This window comes from Mus pahari, chromosome 14 (assembly GCF_900095145.1).
Source record: "Mus pahari chromosome 14, PAHARI_EIJ_v1.1, whole genome shotgun sequence".
Lineage (NCBI taxonomy): Eukaryota > Metazoa > Chordata > Mammalia > Rodentia > Muridae > Mus > Mus pahari.
Genome location: NC_034603.1, coordinates 52854075 through 52873856, shown reverse-complemented (window position 1 = coordinate 52873856; position 19782 = coordinate 52854075). Strand labels below are relative to the sequence as shown.

Below are 19782 nucleotides of genomic sequence, written 5' to 3'. Positions count from 1 at the left end.
CAGGGTTTCTCTGTGTAGCCCTGGCTGTCCTGGAACTCACTCTGTAAACCTGGCTGGCCTCGAACTCAGAAATCCACCTGCCTCTGCCTCCCAAGTGCTTGGATTAAAAGTGTACGCCACCAATGCCCGGCCTGTTTTTGTTTTTATTTTGTTTTTGTATGAATGCTTTGACTGCCTATATATCTGTGTACCATGTGTTTGCCTGGTGCCAAGGAAGCCAGAAAAATGAGTTATATTCTACTACGCCATTGGAGTTACAGACAGTTGAGAGCCACCATGTGGGTGCTAGAAATCAAACCTGGCTCCCCTGAAGAGCAGTCAGTCTTTGTTGTTGTTGTTGTTGTTGTTGTTGTTTTTGCTGGGATTAAAGGCATGTGCCACCACTGCCCAGCAGAACAGTCAGTCTTTTAAGCCATCTCGCCAGCCCTTTTTCATATGTGTTTCTCTTTAAAGGTGTTATTATTTTTACTGTTTTTACATTTGTGCACATATGTGGTGCTCAGAAGACAGTTGCAGGAGTCCATTTTCTCCTTCCACCCTGTGGGTCCCTGTGATTGAGTTCCTGTTATCAGGCTTAGTTACAAAGCTCCTCACCCACTGAGCCATCTTGGCAGTTCCTAAATTGTTCTTTAAAAAAAAAAAAAAACAGTTCTAACAAGTCAAACTATATGAATCCTGCCATCCCTGGCTTTATAGATAGATGTAATGTAGAAATTTAGTGCTTGGGAAATTTATGCAGAACTGAACTGAGGATCAGAAAGGGCTGAAGGCCCAGTGTAGCATCTTGACAGACTGGTTCCAGATGCTGTCCTTGCTGTTAGTGACTTAAAGTATCTAGTTTTGGTTAAAGAGAAAAAGAGGCAGATTTAAGTTTCTCAAATTATAGGTTTACATAGGCTAGTAATACGCTTACATACCACTTCCTGGCACTTTACCATGCTCCAGGTGCTTCTCTTTCACAGCAGTAATCCTGAACAATTATGGACAATTGTTCAAGTGTTTATATGTTGCAGAGATTTATTCATTATATTTTTCTTTATGGAACTGGGCAGTAGTTACGCATTGCACATATCTTTAATCCTGGCATAGGCAGATGGATCTGTGACTTCAAGGCCCAGTTGGTCTAGTCTTGAGTTCTAGGACACCCAGGACTACACACACAAACCCTGTCTAAAATAGTAATAATAATAATAATAATAATAATAATAATAATAATAATAATAATAATTCCTTTATTATGATTCAGTTTTTTCTATCACAAAGTTGAAAGTTAAAACGTTTGAAATAATCATTTTTCTTTTTTTATTATTATTACAGCTTTACCAACAGGGACGCTTATGTCAACTCGGCAGTGAATTCTGTGAATTGGAAGTTTTTGCTAAAGTTTTGAGAGCTTTGGATAAAAGGTAAATTTGTGTGTATGTGTATAAGCTTTCTTGCTTCCTTCCTTTCTTGTCTCATGTGGTTCAAGATGACCTTGAACTTGTTAAACTTCTGATCCTCCTGCCTCTATTTGAATGCTTGGATTATAGGTAAGAGGCAGGGTTACCCCTTCCCCCCCAGAAAATCCACCTCCACTACAACAAAAGCCTTCTAATACATATTTAACATAAAACTTGCCACTTATATCATTTTAAAATGTATAATTCAAGGACTAGAGAGATGTCTTAGTGGTTAGGAGCATTGTCTGCAGTTCCAGTTCCAGGGCTTCTGACATCCTTATGCAGACATACATGCAGGCAAAACACCAGTGGACATAAAAATAAATTATTAAAAATGCACACAATTGGGCTGGTGAGATGGCTCAGTGGGTAGGAGCACCCGTCTGCTCTTCCGAAGGTCCGGAGTTCAAATCCCAGCAACCACATGGTGGCTCACAACCATCCGTAACAAGATCTGACGCCCTCTTCTGGAGTGTCTGAAGACAGCTACAGTGTATTACATATAATAAATAAATATTTAAAAAAAAAAATGCACACAATTCAGCCGGGCGTGGTGGCGCATGCCTTTAATCCCAGCACTCGGGAGGCAGAGGCAGGCGGNTTTCTGAGTTTGAGGCCAGCCTGGTCTACAAAGTGAGTTCCAGGACAGCCAGGGCTGTACAGAGAAACCCTGTCTCGAAACAAAACAAAACAAAACAAAACAAAAAAAAGCACACAATTCAATAATATTAAGTATACTTCCCTTGTTTAACCATTAGTAATAGACATTGCCAGAATGTTTTCACTGTCAAAACAAAAGTTATGAGTAGACAAGCCCACCACTAAATGCTATGATAGCAAATGCCATGGCATGGGAAGTATAGCTCAATGAAAAGTCTTGAAGAACAAAATGATGATAGCCACACTTTCTATATATAGTGGGAGAAAGTCAGAGAACATGCTTTACTTTATAAATACACTGAACACTTACTGAGGGGTCAGGCGGTTTGGTTTTGTTCTGAAGCAAGGGGCTCATGTTTGGGTCCTTGCCTTACACCTTATTTGAGCCAATATTTCTCTTCGTGTTCTCTGCTACATTTGCCAGGCTGGCTGACGTGTGAGCCTCTAGAAAGTCTGTTGTTGAAGCCTCCCATGTTCTTCTAGGGTACACTGGGATTACTGGTGTTTGTGCTGCTGTGTCCAGCTCTATTTGTGCTCTGCAGTACAGACTCAGGTTGTCAGGCTTGTGAGGCAAGGATGAGCCATTTTCCTAGCCCATTCATTGCCCCCCTCCCCCCCCCAGACAGGGTTTCTCTGTATAGCCCTGGCTATCCTGGAACTCACTGTGTAGACCAGACTGGCCTCGAACTCAATCCACCTTCCTCTGCCTCCCAAGTGCTAGGATTAAAGGTGTGTGCCCCCAAGCCCAGCTTCATTGTCTTTTTATTTTGGAATGTATGTGACTTTTTTTTTTTTTTTTACATACTTAGCTTCTACTCACTTTATTCTGTTGGGGAAAACAGATATACAAATATCTACGTACACAGATATTTAATAGGTATATTAATGGAGGAACAGCTAGCTCTAAAGGGATACTGTCAGTGACTTCTCAAGAACTACTTTTTTTCTCTTTTTCTGCAGACATTTGCTCCACCACTGTTTTCAGGCTCTGATGGACCATGGTGTTAAGGTAGCTTCAGTCTTGGCCTACTCCTTCAGTAGACGGTGCTCCTACATAGCAGAGTCAGATGCTGCAGTAAAGGAGAAGGCCATCCAGGTTGGCTTTGTCTTAGGTGAGTAATGGCAAAGGAGAGGGCATTTTACTCTGCAGTGGTCTTGTCGTTAAACCTAACCAGAAGGTTTCTTCCAGAGTTCCCAGTCTGTACCGGCAGGTTGTGAGCAACTGTCATACCTGTGACCTACTCATGTTCAGTCTTAAGTCCTAAACCTTTCTGGCCTTCTATCCTAGGGACAGTAACGACAGCATTTACATATGAGGAAGTAGACTTAGAGAAGCTGAGTAAGTGAAGCAGCCCATAGCTTTGAGTGAGCATGAGTTATGTCTGTGATCCCATCATGTCATTCCCCAGTATCAGGGCATCACCAAATTCTTTAGTACTTACTATTTACTGTATGCTGTGGCATGAGGCATAAATCTTTTCAGAGCCCTGTTTTGGTTTTCATTTTAGAAGTAGTTATTTTTAATTTTGGGCGAGCTACTGTAAGGATAGCAGAAACATCACTTTATAATATCCTGGGAAGATTTATACATACAGAAACATACTGTTTGATAACTTCGTAGTGAGTAGTTTCACAACTGTACAGTGTTAAAAAGTATGTTTTAGGCAATTATTTATTCAAATTATTATTTCCTCCTTCTGTCCAGATCATACTTTTTAAAAGTTAACTCTCTACAATGTTAATATTATGGAGTTTTAGCTCAGGTGATTTATTGTGAGCGTGTCTGTAACTTTCAGGCAGTTTACTGAGTCATTTCATGCTGCTGCTTTTGTCCTTCAGGTGGCTTTCTTTCTGATGCAGGCTGGTACAGTGATGCTGAAAAGGTTTTTCTGTCCTGCCTTCAATTGTGTACGCTCCATGATGAGATGCTCCACTGGTTTCGAGCAGTGGAGTGTTGTGTGAGGTAAGCTGATTAAGTGCTACTTAGTTACAGTGGTACTTAGTGCTAGTGGTGCTTAATTACAGTGGTGTTTAGTGCTACTGCTTTGGGCTTAGAATTCTGCCCTTGTTCCCAACAGTTGATTAAATCTTTACGACATGGTCTCATTAGTCTAACCTCGAATCTCCAAAACACACATACACACACACACACAATGTGTCACCTACACACACTCATAGTCCAGGCTGTCCTTGAACTCTGCCTCCCAAGTACTGGAATTAAAATGTGTAACACCACACCTAGCCTGTATTGTTTTTTAATAAAGTGAAAACGTCATCATTGAATGTTGGGCAGGAAATTTAAAGAGAATCAGGCCAGGCGTGGTGGCACACACCTTTAATCCCAGCACTTGGGAGGTAGAGGCAGGTGGATTTCTGAGTTCGAGGACAGCCAGGACTACACAGAGAAACCCTGTCTCGGGGGGAAAAAAAAAGAGAGAGAGAGAATCAGAATTTCATATTTCATTTTCCTGAAGTTCAAAGGTAAATAGAAATGAGAAGCTAAAAGAAAATAGTGGTATCTCAGTGTTTGAAAGAAAATAGTACATATACCTCACTGAATTTTTAGGACAAAGGAAAACATTTTCAAATCCACCAAGATCCAGCAGGTCCTAGTGTGTACAAGTAGATAGATGCCCTGTGAGTCTTAGAAGGCAAAGCCAGCGCCCTTGGTGACCCGAGTCAGTCACTAGCACGGGGTGTGGGATTCCTGCTGTAATACTGCTTCAGGTTACTCCCGGCTTACCTGCCCCTCAGGCCTGCGTCAGAGCCTCAGCTCAGGCTCTCTCATCAAGCAGGAGGAATAGGAATGGCTGACAGAGAGAGCTGACTGTGCGCTGCATTTCACAGTGATTTCTTTATTAGCTTAAATCCAACTAAGTGAAACAGGGACGGAATCCAAATTGAGCCATGGCTGCTGACCTAGAGGTTAAAGTCTCATAATGGAATCTTATGGAAAGTTATACATCATCAATCGGAAATTTAGAATAAAGGAACAAATTTCTAGAAATGTACAAACTATCCAAATGATGATAGAAAAAAATTGAACAGAGCCATAACAGGTAGAGATTGCAAATTTGTATTAACAAGTAGAAATTGCAAATTTTCTTATATCAAGGACAATCCAGGACCAGAAGATTTTGCTGGTGAAATGTAAGAGTTAGCTCTGGTCCTTCCCAAACTACTAGAATACTGAAGAATTTCTTTCCAACTCATTTTATGAGGTCATTAGAGACAATTAGAGACTAGTGTCTCCTTAAATACAGATCAGAAATCCTTAACAAAATACTAACAAAACCTAAAAAAAAAAAAGTAAGACAATTTATACTGTGATCTTAATTAAAGTGAGACCTAAACCAAGAATGTGAGAGTACTTTGACATATGAAAATCAAGAAATACACTATACCATTATAATAGACTGAATAAGAAGTATGATAAGGGGGGAGGGTATAGGGAACTTTCAGGATAGCATTTGAAATGTAAATAAAGAAAATATCTAAAAAAGTTGAAAAAATAAAGAAGATGAACAATTAACAAAAAGTATGATAAGTTTTCAACAATGAACGTTGAAAAGTATTTGACAAAATCAGCTATCCTTATTTAGTCAAACCATGTAGAAAGCTAGGGCTAGAAGAGAACCTCCTTGCTATGACAAGGAGCATTTATGACAGACCTACAGGGCATCATGGTATATGCCTGTAACACCAGCCTGAGCTACATAGCAGGACACTGTCTGATGAACCAAATAGAGTGGTACTGTGGGAGGGGTTCGGGATGGGGAAGAGAGAACAGTTAACTTGGTAGTACACTGGATGGTTTTTCTCACTGGATCAAGAGAAAGGTAAAGGATGTCTTCTACTAGAGGTAGTCAATGTTATGTTGTAATTTTTTTTTAAAGATTTATTTATTTATTATATGTAAGTACACTGTAGCTGTCTTCAGACACTCCAGAAGAGGGCGTCAGATCTTGCTATGGATGGTTATGAGCCACCTGTGGTTGCTGGGATTTGAACTCCAGTCCTTCGGAAGAGCAGTCAGGTGCTCTTACCCACTGAACCATCTCACCAGCCCGTTATGTTGTAAATTTTAGTCAAAGTAGGCAAGAAAAAGAAAGAACATCTGAATTGAAAATGGGAAAAGGACCACATTCATTGAACTCAGAGACTTGTGACTGGGTGTAGTGGTGCACATCTGTAATCCTTGCAATTGGGAGGTAGAGGTGTTTGCATTGCTGGGAACAACCAAAACCCCTGGAAACTTTGCAGAGGACACTATCAAGACAGTGCGTTATTTTTGCAATCCCAGCACTCAGGGGGCATTCCTTCCTGTCTTTGCACCCAGCTTGTTCTTACTCATTTCCTTTCAGATAGGATCTCAGTATATATCCAAGGCTGGCCAGAAACTCAGTTCTCTTACCGGAGCCTTCTGAGTGTCGGAACAGGGGTACACCATCATTCTCACTGATCCTGACTCAAAGACAGCTTGTAGAATGGGAAATGGTATTTACAAATCAGGTATTGGACAAGGGTCCAATATCCAGAGTGTATCAAGTAGTACAACTCAACAGCAAATGACCCACGTTTTTAAAGACAGGGACTTGAGTAGACCCTTTCCAAAAAACCTGTGTAGATTGCTGTTGTGCATGTGAAGAAATGTTAGTAATAGACCTGTAAGTCTGTGACTTAAGCGGACTATAAGTCAAACATGTTAGGTACCACTTCACATGTACCAAAGCCATGTAGGATTTTTGGTTTTTGTTGTTGTTTTGTTTTGTTTTGTTTTTCTTTTATTGTTTTTTTTCTGTTTTGTTTTGGTTTTTAGATTAATTTATTGATTTTATGTATACGAATACACTGTAGCTGTCTTCAGACACACCAGTAGAGGGCATCAGATCCCATTACAGATGGTTGTCAGCCACCATGTGGTTGCTGGGACTTGAACTCAGGACCTCTGGAAGAGCAATCAGCGGTTTTAGCCGTCGAGCCATCTCTCTAGCCCAGAATTTTGTTTTAATGAGTGAGAGATGCTAGCTCAGTTGTAGGAACTCTTGCTCGGAATGTTTCATGTCCTAGGATGGATTTTCAACAGGATTTCCAAAGCAAGCAGAAAGTTAATGATATTGAGGATGAAGAGAAGCTGCAAAGCTTGCATACTGTTGCTGAGTGTAAAATGATGCAGCTGAGCAGTGTACAGTTGAGCAGCTTCTGAGAATCTGAATATAGAACTACTATATGGCCCACAAGTGCTTTCCCAGGTGCATATTCAAGAGCAGGTCTGGAGATACGGCCTAGTGGCTAAGAGACAAGGTTTCTCTTTGTAGATCCACCTGCCTCTGTCTCCCGAGGGCTGGAACTAAAGATGTGCTCTACCACTGGTCAGTTTATATTTTATTCTTGTAGAGGGCATGAATTTGACTCCCAGAACCTACATCAGGCAGCTCACAACTACCTGTAACTTCAGCTTTAGGATCTCACACCTCTCTGACATCATATATGGGTGTACACATGTACACACAAATAATAAGAAAACATGCAGACTTGAGATTTGTATACTGTGTCACAAGAGCAGAAGGTAAAAAGAATCCAAGTCTTGGGCTGGAGAGATGGCTCAGCAGGTAAGAGCACTGTCTGCTCTTCTGAAGGTTCTGAGTTCAATTCCCAGCAACCAACCGCGTGGTGGCTCACAACCACCTTAAATGAGATCTAACACCTTCTTCTGGTGTGTCACAAGAAAGCTACAGTGTACTTATTTATAATAATAAATCTTTGGGCTGGAGCAAGCAGGTTGACTGGAGCGTGCAGAGGTCCTAAAATTCAACTTCATGTGGCTTCCCAACAACCACAGGAAGGCTCACAACCATTTGTACAGCTACAGTGAACTCATATACATTAAATAAATAATAAATCTTTTAAAAAATATCCAAGTCTCTATCTGCAGATAAAAAGATACTTGTTCCATGTATACATGAGGTCACTCATTCTGTAACCCAGGCAAGTCACTGTGCAAGCCTTGAGCCGATTGCCTCATTCAAGTATCTGTTGATTTTTACTCTTGTGTGCTTCTTCATACTTGAGTTCCCTACTCAAAATCAGTCATTCCACCTACCATTCTAGAGCAGTTATGCCTGCCTCTTAGGTGCTTTTGTTTATTCTTAGTTTCATTATTTAGGCCTAGCTTTGTGTCTAGAGTGCTGGTATAAATGCCATGTCTTTTATGCTTTTATTGCCTCTAAGCATTTTCAAAAAATTGTATTGGCCCTATAGATGATTGTGGCATTCAACCAGCAGTGTAATAAATAAGTATTTGTTCTAATAACTATCCTTCTTGTTTCATATAGTCTATAGATGTATAGTCTACTACTGCCTAGCGTTTACTCTGATCTAAAGCATGTTGACACTCTTTCATAACTTGATTGTTAGGCTGCACTTTATTTTGTGTAGCATACTCAGGATTTTCTGTCACAGAGGGTAGAGGACAAATAGGTCTCTCAGTTGTATCGTTGACTTACCTTAGTGTGCAGTCAGCAGAAATGAGGACTTAGGAAGCAGCCTGACTGGGAGCAGTGGCAGGTGCTGAAGTGATGGCAGGTGGAACTGGGTCACATCATCTGTCTTCACTATGTTCTGTGTTAGATCTGAATTTGGAACAGAAAGGATTTTTGTGTATTTGTTTGGTTAGCACATGTTGGGTATACAAACTATTTGAATATTTAGAGAAATTGTACGAGATTAATCACAAGAAACTTTTAGTACTGTACAGAAATGGAGCCTGTCTCTGCCTTCTTGGGTGCTGCTGCATCATTTTAAGAAGTGGTCAGGGTCACTGTCCTGGTAGCACCAAAAATAAAGGACTTTTGTTTTCTACAGGTTGCTTCATGTGCGAAATGGAAATTGTAAATATCATCTAGGTGAAGAAACATTTAAATTAGCTCAGACGTACATGGATAAGCTGTCTAAACATGGCCAGCAAGCAAATAGAGCTGCTCTCTACGGAGAACTATGTGCACTCCTGTTTGCAAAAAGCCACTATGATGAGGTAAGTTGGCTTGTTTTGAGACAGGGCCTGTTTGTAGCCCTTGCTGGCCTTGAAAATGTGATGATCCTACATCAGCCTCTAAAGTGCTGGGATTGCAGGCATGTGCCACACAGTGCATTGTGAAATAAGTCCCTCTTTACACGTCTTCTAAATTGCATTTCATGTATTGGGTGTCTTCAGGGTTATTTTTCTGTTTAGTTTTTCAAATAAGACTTAGACCAGGTAGCCCAGACCAAGTACAGGCTCACAATCCTTCCGTTTCTGCCGCTTGAGTGCTTCAATCAGGTTAAAGGCCTGAACTACTATTAGGTTTCTTGTATTAGGTTCATGTAATAGATTTTTATTGTGCCGGGCAGTGGTGATGCATACCTTTAGTCCCAGCACTTGGGAGCCAGAGGTAGGCAGATCTCTGAGTTCGAGGCCAGCTTGGTCTACAGATTGAGTTCCAGGACAGCCAGGGCTACACAGAGAAACCCTGTATCTAAAAACCAAAACCAAAAAAAAAAAAAAAATTTTTTTTTTATTGCAAAGTGGAAAAATACTTAATTTTCTAATGAAAAATATAACAACCAAGCAGGAGCGTTTGTGAGGTGGACCATAAGTACTGCAAGTGAAATATATGGCTTTTAAAATTTTTGTATGGGTATTTGTCTGCCCAACTTGCTTTAAGGAAAATCCTGATGAATCATAATGCATTTGGTTATATGCCATTCTAAGTATTTAAACACGAGTTCCAATATAAGTATTTTAAGCACCCTACCACAGAATTTTTCTTTTTTTTTTTTTTTTCCCCGAGACAGGGTTTTCTGTTTAGCCCTGGCTGTCCTGGAACTCACTCTGTAGACCAAGCTGGCCTTGAACTCAGAAATCCACCTGCCTCTGCCTCCCAAGTGCTGGGATTAAAGATGTGGGCCACCACACCCGGTTTTCAGAAATGTTTTAAAACTTCATTATATTTAACATAAAATTGTTTTTGTACCACTTTGAGACAAAATTAGCGGTCTTAGCCTTTCTATTGCTGTGATAAAATGCCATGACCAAGAAGCAACTTTATTTCATCTTAACATCAGGGTAAGAACTCAAGGCAGAAGCCTGGAGGTCTCACCCATATCAGTCATCAATCAAGCAAATGCACCATAGGCTTGCCCACAGGCCAATCAAGTGGGCCATTTTATTAAATTTCCTTCCTCTCAGATGACTTACCCGTGTCAAACTGACATAAAAACTGGATAGCACAGTCTCTTAAAATTGCAAACCAGGTTTTGGAATCCAAGTCTGGTGAAGTTAGCAGCTCTTATTTTTACATTAGTTATTTTGAATAGCATTGCTTCTTAAGTGAAATAGAAAAAACGGAGCTTTCAGAAGATAGCAAGTAATTCTCTTTCCCCATCATTTTCGTGAGTGTGTTGTGAAGGGGGTGCGTTAGCACATGGCTGGAGGGTAGAGGTCAGTGGTGGGGTGTTCTTCGGGAGCTGTCTGCCTTGAGTGGGGTTTTTCTTTAAGATTTCTTCTTACTTACGTGTTTGCGTGTATGTTGCCATGTGCACATGAGTACAGAGATTCCAGAGGAGGCTAGAAGAGTTGGACCCTTGTTACAGTAGGCAGTTGGGAGCAATCTAATCTGGATGCTGGGAACTGAATTTGTATCGTATGAAAGCAGGTGCTCTTAACCACTATGACATCACGTGTGCATGTTTAGTATGCATGAGTGTGCATTATGTCTTCACATGGGTGTGAGAGCATGTATATGAGCAAGTAAATGTGCAGGCATGCATGAGGAAGTCCAGGGTTTAGACAGGAAATCCCTGTTCCACCTTGAGCTAGGCCCTCTCAGTCTCTGAGTTAAACCCAGGCTTTATCATTTTGGGTAGTCTAGTCAGTCAGATTGCTGGGACAGAAATCCCCTATCTCCACCTCTTAAGGCTAGAAAAACACCCCACCCCCAGGATTTAAGACAAATTCTCTCATGGGTGCCTGGTGCTCCATGACCAGGCCCAGTAAGCTACTCAATGAACTTTTTGCCTGGGTTTGGGAGGTCAGACTCTTCAGGTCCTCAACTTGTGCAATTTACTGAATTCCCTTGTCCCCCAGATTATTTTCTTGATATAATAGCAATTGTCACTCTCCAGCATAATTTATTTTGTCTTTATTTTTAACCTGATAATCACTAAGAAAAGGTCCTTTTGTTTATTTCGCCTCACATTACACAGATTGCCTAGCTCATTGCCTGCCACTTGGCCTCTATGCCGGAGGCTAGCTCTTGAAAGATCGTTGTCAGGGGTAAGAATTGGTCTTGTGAGAAATTAGGGTTGCTTTTTAATAATAAAACAGTTACCCATCTTAAGTCTAAATTACTTTGCCGTGATAGCTGGCCTACTTGTCTGAGTTCCTCCTAGTCCAAAAACTGTAGAATCCTTGGTGTTCAGCACCTTATCATAAAACAGTGGGGGGTTAAGTAAAGGGTTAATTGTTAGGATTTTTTTTTTTTTCCCTTGTCGGGAACAGAGAAGGAGGTTTGGAGCAATAAACTTTTAATTGAACCAAGAGAAGAGAGTAAATTGCAGAAGGAAAAACTTTTACACAAGCAAATATGCATAAACACATTCATAGACAAATTTATGACCACTTACTCAAACACCTTCATGCAATCCATTTGGGTTATCTCATAATTACATACTTATCCACTCATCCATCTATACCTACATGTGCAGGTGGAGCAAAAGCCCAAGCCCCAGTGCAGAAAGGACTCACTCACTCTGAATGGAAAGTGAGCTCCAGTCTTTACTGCATAGAGAAAGAAAACATCTCTACCCTTTTATTGCTAAACGAATTGAACCCAAGTTTGTAAGAAAAAAAGCTTTGTCCTCTTTAGTAAGACTATTTGCTATTAAGAAAAGACCTAGCCGGGCGTGGTGGCACATACCTTTAATCCCAGCACTCGGGAGGCGGAGGCAGGCGGATTTCTGGAAAAAAAAAAAGAAAAAGAAAAGACCTATTCTGTCCCATGGTGAAGAGAAGCCTGCCTGTTCCTTCTGCTCTCTGCAGCATCTTCTCTGCCCCTCTTTCTCTCTGCATTCTGCGTATTGTTTTCTTCTGCTGCTCCTGCCCCTATGTCCTCTTCATTTTAAAGGGAAGTAAAGGGGGAAAACCTCTCAGGCTATACGCTCGCTAGATTTCTCAGTTGCTTTCCTAATTTCTAAGTTACTCCATGCTGCTGTCTTTCCCCCTTCCTCCTAATCTTGCTCTCTGCTCCTGCGCTTATGGAACAGTGCCATGCAGTGTAATTGCTCCTAGTTTTTTGGACCCCTTCTAGGAGAATAGATCATATGTTTTTTTTTTTTTTTTTTCAGGCATCCTTTTTTTTTTTTTTTTAAAAAAAAAAACAAAAGATCACTAAAACTTCAAACATAAATTCAAATCATAAATTGAATAAAAAATTTACAACAGAGATATACATATACACGTGTTTATATTAAGACTAGATATTATCTCACTAGCTTCATAGGTTCATGGAGAGTTAAAGATCTTAATTTTTGTATCTAAGTTGACATTGAAGTTTTGTATAGATAAACCCAGTCAATATTTTCTGTCCTTGTACCCACAATAAATTGTTAGTTCCCCTTTATGACATTTGGTTAATTGTTTTACAGCCTCTCCTAAGTTGTAAATGCCTGCTTCCTATCTCAGAAGCAATTCACTTTTGACACTTGAAGACCATTAGAGTTCTAACTACAGTATTCATATCAAAGAAGACTTATAATAGCAGTCCTATTACAAAGGGCTTAATAATTACTAGTATAATTTTTAAAAATTCTTTAAGGATCATCATTAAGAATTAAGAAATCATCTATTTGTGTAGTTAGCATCACTACAAGTCATTACATCTTCACTAATACACAGAAATCTGCCTAATAGAGTAAGCTAACGCCTGGTGATTATTCTATATATTTAATAATAACAGGAAGGCGTATTAATAGTAGGAATCTTTCTTAAGATATGGCCTCGGCCTTGCCTAGAATGGCTCATCCATCGTGCTGTTACAGTGCATGGTGAATCGTCTCAGGAAGATCACCTCTAGTTTTCAGCCTCTCTAGATGGCTAGATGGCTCCTGGAACCTTTCTACCCCGGGTTTGGTTTTTGTTTTTTTTGTTTTTTTTTTTTTTTTTTTTTTTCTTGAGACAGGGTTTCTTTGTATAGCCCTGGCTGTCCTGGAACTCACTCTGTAGACCAGGCTGGCCTTGGAACTCAGAAATCCGCCTGCCTCTGCCTCCCAAGTGCTGGGATTAAAGGCATGCACCACCACCGCCTGTCTGTTTGTTTTTAATAATAATAGTACATGTCATGATGCTGTGGTATCAGTTAAATGTATTAATGAACATGAATTGCTTATTAGAACAATAGTATAAAGGAGGCACTACTAAACAGACAATGGTAGCTGGGTATGATAGCATATACCTTTAATCCTAGCACCTGGGAGACAGGCCAGTTGGCTTGGATTTCTCTGAGTTTGAGGTCAGCCTGGTCTATATAGCAAGCTTCAGCTAACCAGGGCTACATAGTGAACCCTGTCTCAGGTATAAAGGAGAGAGTGGGTAGAAGAGTGGGAGATGGGGGGAAGGGAGAGAATGATAAAGTGTTACAGAAGGGAAAGGAAAATACAGAAAACAATCTAGGACTGATGTCTGAAAGATGAGCTTGGTAGACTAAGGGGTTGGAAGAAAGGGGTATGGTTCCTAAGGCAGTGGAGGATCCTATATACAAAGGCCTCTGGGAAAACTAGAATGTGTCTGTAATACTGTAATTTAGGAAAACTGGTTTTGAGGGGGAGTGTTTCATAGGACTCCTAGGCTCACCTCCATTGAACATGGGAACATCCTTCCTCGGCCTCCCTGATTTTGAATTACAAGTATGCACCACCACACTTGGCTTCAGAAAACTTGTGGATGTAAAAATACAAATAGGGTGATCAGCTCATACTTCCAAAAATTGTCCCAGAGAATTTCAATTGTAAATATTTTGTATGAGTAAGTAGTTGAAGTCGGGTGGGGTAACTTCACAGTTTTAATAAATACGATCATTAACTGTGTCGCTGTTCTTTCGCTTTTCAATTCTTTCAAAGGCATACAAGTGGTGCGTTGAGGCAATGAAGGAAATTACAGCAGGTTTACCAGTCAAAGTTGTGGTGGATGTTTTAAGACAAGCTTCTAAGGTGAGTATAATGTTTATAACATTAAATGTATCAAAACACTTATTTGGCTTTAAATAGTTAATCGTCTTCATAATAACTTACTTAGTTGATATATTAACTAGATCTGCTTTCTAAGGTTATCTGCTTAACTTAGTTTCTAATCTAAACTGTCTTATGGCTGTGTAGTGACCCATGCCTTTAATCCCAGTACTTGGGAGGCAGAGACAAGTGAGTCTCTGGGGTTAACCTGGTCTACATAGTGAGTTCCAGGACAGCCAAGACTGCATAGAGAAACCCTGTTCCCAAAAACAAGCTTACAAAAAGAAAAGTATCTCATCTGTTTTATTTAATTTTCCTTTATAAAAGGAACCTGAGAAAATAATTGTAAAGTTCATATGACTGTAATATTTGGTGCTAATTTGGCTTGAATGCTTGTTTTTCCTAAATCTGTGTGGGGACCTCAATTTCTCATTCAGAAGTCATGTGGGACCTGATGACATTTCTGTAGGCTGCAGGCTGGAACTTCTTGTGTGTTTAATTTTCTCCTAGGATTGTGTTTCAAGATAGCTTGTTACATTCGACCTGCTAGACTGTCTTTGTTTCTTTCCCCCCTGTAGTTTCTTTTTCTGTAAATGAGTATATGAACGTTTTGAAGCTATTAATACCTTAAAGTTACTGCTTCGGTGTGTAATAGTTAAAGCTTTGGTGAACTTTCACACACTCTTTGTCTAGAAGTTTCTCACATTCGAATAGTCCATTTTGGTTGGTTTTATCTTAGTTCAAAATTTTGGATTAGAAGACGCTATTGTTTTTTGTGAAATACTAAAAAGTTGTTTATTGGTCTGTAACCTTAGCTAGCCTTCAGCTTGCTACATAGTCATAATTGTCCTCAAATTGTAACTTTCCTTAGGCTTCAGGCTTGTCCCAGTCATTCACTTTAGAAGGAGAATAGCAGCATATTCACGTAGCGTCTGTATGAGAAAAAAATGTTAGCATGCTTAATTTAAACATTAAATATGTGTTTGTATGAAATAATAACATGTAGATTTTATATATGCACATATTAGAGTTTAGAAACTGGTAATCTTCATGGTTCAAAATATTTTTTAAATAATTGAAAACTTGAATTTCTTCTGTACATATAAAAATTATCGTGTGAACCTGTGGCTGTGATAACCACATGTCCCAGATCTTGTTTGATTTCATAAGCTAGTGGGGAAGCCCTGAATAGCACAACCTGTAAGCAGCAGGTGGCAGCTAACACAAAGGTATGGTCAGATGGCTCGGGGATAAAGACACTTGCCATCATGCATGGCAGCTGAGTTCAACCCTACAGGACTCATTGGTAAAGGGAAGAAGTAACTGCTGCAAGCTGTCCTCCCACGGTCACAGATTGTCTTCAGCTGTGCTCATGTGTACGTGTGCACTCTAAATAATTAATAAGTAATGTTACAGTGTGGTTCCAGAGAGGCAGCTCAGCAGGTAAGCACTGGCTGCTTCTCCAGAGGACCTAGGTCTGGTTTTCAGTACCCATGTGGTAGCTCACAAACACCTATAACTACAGATCCAGGAACACAACATCTAGCATAATGTGGGCAAAATACCTTTACACACAAAAACTACACACACACATAAAGAGAGTGAAAAAGTGTATTAGAACCCATCCCATAAATGGAGTGTGTGTGTGTGTGTGTGTGTGTGTGTGTGTGTGTGTGTGTGTGTGTGTACATTTAAAAATACTATGCTGCCAGGTGGTGGTGGCACACACCTTTAATCCCAGCACTTGGGAGGCAGAGGCAGGCGGATTTCTGAGTTCGAGGCCAGCCTGGTCTACAAAGTGAGTTCCAGGACAGCCAGGGCTATACAGAGAAATCATGTCTTGAAAAACAAAAACAAAAACAAAAAACAAACAAAAAACTATGCTGAGTCCTCTCCACATTTTATTTTAATATTATAAAATGCACTAGCTTTTGGATTACCTTGTACATCAGGGTTATTTTTGGTTTGGTTTGGTGTGATTCCCCCCCNCCCCCCCCCAGGCAAGGTTTCTTTCCTAGTTCCAGCTAGGAAAAGCCCTTTTAGACCACTGTAGACTGAGAAATCAGCCTGCCTTTGCTTTCTGAGTGCTGGGACTAATGGTGTGAACCACGGCAGCCCGGCTGTTACAACAGGTTCATACTGGAAATGTCTCAGAATTTCCCCAAAGTGTTTACAGATCTGTTCCTTATAAAATTACTAGAGATTTGGAAAGAAATTACAAATCGAAAGAATCATTGAAGTTTTTTTTTTTTTTCAATTATTAACTATTACATAGTGAACTCAAACTGTAGCACACTAATGAAGCATTTGAGAATTATTTAATAATTTTCCTCTTTATTTTTAGGCTTGTGTAGTCAAACGTGAATTTAAGAAGGCAGAACAGTTAATTAAACATGCAGTGTATTTGGCACGGTAGGTGATTGTTACTCAAGGTGCTGTTTTAATGTGTTTCTCAACTTTAGATACTAATGCTTCTATATCTTTTCATAGAGATCATTTCGGATCCAAACACCCAAAATACTCTGACACACTGCTAGATTATGGGTTCTACTTACTCAATGTAGACAATATCTGTCAGTCTGTTGCAATTTACCAGGTATGTTAATAGATATCTCTCTTTGCTTTTAACCTAAGTTGACTTGTTTGTCATCTATAAAGCATATGTAAAATAACTCTTGGAGGAACTGGACAGATGGCTCAGCAGTTAACCACACTGGCTGCTCTTTCAAAGGACCAGGTTTAGTGCCCAGCACCCACATGGCACTTCAAAATTGTCTGTCACTGCAGTCTGACACGCTCACACAGACATAAATGTAGGCAAAACATCAATACATATTTTTAAAAAGCAATAGCAGACCAATTTAAAAAAATAAATAACTCTGAGCCCCGCCTTTCTCCTGTAGTCCTCTCCATTACTTTACTAAGTGTTCGTCCATAAAAGGCTTAAGAGTCAAATGTCTTAAGAATCATTCAGGACTAAAACCGTCAGGCAGAGGATCTGTGTTCCACTGGACTTTCTGACTATAATTTGCCCAGTTGATGGCTTAACTTTGTGAAGGATTTATAAACTGTCAATCTAGCAATAATTTTAGATCTTGCAATTGTTATTTCAGGTAAAAGTCCTCTACCATGACACTAGACAAGATGCCACTGACTTTACAGCTGTTTATTAGAGAAGGGTGTAGAAGAAGCTATTAGGACAGAGGCTGTGACGCTGTGGTGGGACTTACTGCAGAAAGTAGCCAATATACTTTCTCAGACAGGTGTCTTCACAGAACCAGGTCTTTCAGGGCAGTTTTCAGGTTTTGCCGTTCTGGCAGGACTTTCCCATTTGAAATTTAAGGGATTAGGTACATAGAATGTGTGTATAGTTTGTTGAACTTAGTGTACCGTATTATTAAATGTCTTTATGATTCTTTTAGGCAGCCCTCGACATTCGACAGTCAGTGTTTGGTGGCAAAAATATTCATGTAGCAACAGCTCATGAAGACCTGGCTTACTCTTCCTACGTTCACCAGTACAGCTCTGGAAAATTTGACAATGCACTGTAAGTTCCACCTTTTTCTCTGCGAAGGTTAATACTGTTCCCTAGTGTAGTAATCCTTAAGTATTTGTATGGCTGACTGTCTTCCTGGTGGGATAAAATGTTTTTGAAGTCATTTAAAAACCTCCTAATTTTTAAGAAATACATTTATGCTTATCTTGGTTTCATACTAAGATTTATGCATTTCTATATCAGAATAAGCTTTTTTTTTTTCAGTATTTTCTTCAAATTTTTGTTTGTGTTTGTTTTTTGAGTAATTAGTAGCCTTTGTGTCGATGGTAAATTTAACAACCTACAAACTTATTGCTGGAGAAGAGAAACCAAAAAAGTGGGTCAGACATACTTATTTAGTCCTGTTTCCTACGACTATTTCATGCCCTGACAGCAGAGACAAATGGTTGTGAAAGAATATTGCCAACATTAACAAAGTATTCACTGTATAGCTCCTAACAAATTAGCTTTCTGGATCTGATAAAAAAGAAACTTGTAATATTTTGGAGGAAAATTGAAGCCAAAAATAGGCCAAGCATTCTAGGACACAGCCATAACCCAGCCCTAATGCTGGGTCTGAAAGACCAAGAGCTCTAGGAGCTTGGTGCCAGGCATCACAGCCTGAGGTCCATCCTTGGGACGACCCATATGTGGAAGGAGAAAGCCGACTCCAGCTAGCTCTCTTCTAACAGGGCCAATCTGGGTTACACAGTGAGTTCCAAGCCAACTTAGGCTATACAGCAAGACACCTCTCTCCAGAAAAACGCAAACATTTCCAAAGGCAGCCTTGACTTTTTTGCAGTGGTTCTAGCTGTTACCAAAGCTGGCCTTATACTCTGGGCTCAAACAGTCTCCTTGCTTCCTCTTCAGAGCTGGGAATTTTTGGTTTTTCAAGACAGGGTTTCTCTGTATAGCCTTGGCTGTCCTGGAACTCACTTTGTATACCATGCTGGCCTTGAACTCAAAAATCCACCTGCCCCTGCCTCCCGAAGTGCTGGGATTAAAGGCGTGAACCACCACGCCCGGCTTTTCTTTTTTTTCTTTTTTTTTTTTTTTTNTGATTCATTTTTATAGTCTTATTAGTATTTTCTGTTAATGTCATAATATGTGTTGTTTAACTAAAGAGAGACGTTAAACTATATGTGTATTGCAGATTTCATGCAGAAAGAGCCATTGGTATCATTACTCACATCCTACCTGAAGATCATCTTCTTTTGGCTTCTTCAAAGAGGGTGAAAGGTACCCTTTGTGATCTAGTCTCCTATGATTGTAAATTGATATGCTGCATAAATAAAATAAGGCATTAGATTGTTTAGATATATGACTAAAATAGTTCCCTCAACTCTGCTTCACGTGAAGCCTTTGTTGTTTGCTCATCTGTCTCCTTCCTGCCTCCATCCCCTCCTCTGACTGTCTCCTTCCTGCCTCCATCCCCTCCTCTGACTGTCTCCTTCCTGCCTCCATCCCCTCCTGAGTAAGGCAGAGGAGATTAATGCAGTGATTCCACAGTGCACAGTTAGGACTCGGGTGGTTCCACAGGCTTGCTTACGGTGCGGCATCCTTTTACCTCAATTTGTAACTTTTTTGCTAATTCTTATCTACGCTTTCTTTTAATGCATTGATTCTGTTTTGCCTGCATCAACCTTGTGGTACTTGTGTGCATGTGATGAGTCTAGCCCTAATTCTGGGTTACCTTACTGCAGTTTAACACTAGCAAATAAGTTAGATAGGAAAGAGAAAGAATCAAGTCCAAATTACCAAAATAATTACCCAAAGCCTCACTAATACTAATCACCATTTTTTTTTGATCAGTCTATTTGTCTGTCCTTCCTTCCTTCCTTCCTTCCTTCCTTCCTTCCTTCCTTCCTTCCTTCCTTCCTTCCT

At 40.0% G+C, this 19782-nt stretch overlaps 1 protein-coding gene across 1 annotated transcript in view; it reads left to right on the top strand.

The window, feature by feature from the left end:
* Appbp2 (amyloid beta precursor protein binding protein 2) overlaps positions 1–19782 on the top strand; it is a 48550-nt gene that overhangs the window by 17823 nt on the left and 10945 nt on the right. The window contains exons 2-10 of the mRNA XM_021212338.2: positions 1318–1406; positions 3063–3214; positions 3942–4065; positions 8967–9135; positions 14256–14345; positions 16708–16775; positions 16854–16959; positions 17786–17910; positions 19052–19137. Of these exons, the coding sequence (XP_021067997.1) occupies positions 1318–1406; positions 3063–3214; positions 3942–4065; positions 8967–9135; positions 14256–14345; positions 16708–16775; positions 16854–16959; positions 17786–17910; positions 19052–19137 (1009 nt within the window). The remainder of the gene's footprint in view (positions 1–1317; positions 1407–3062; positions 3215–3941; positions 4066–8966; positions 9136–14255; positions 14346–16707; positions 16776–16853; positions 16960–17785; positions 17911–19051; positions 19138–19782) is intronic.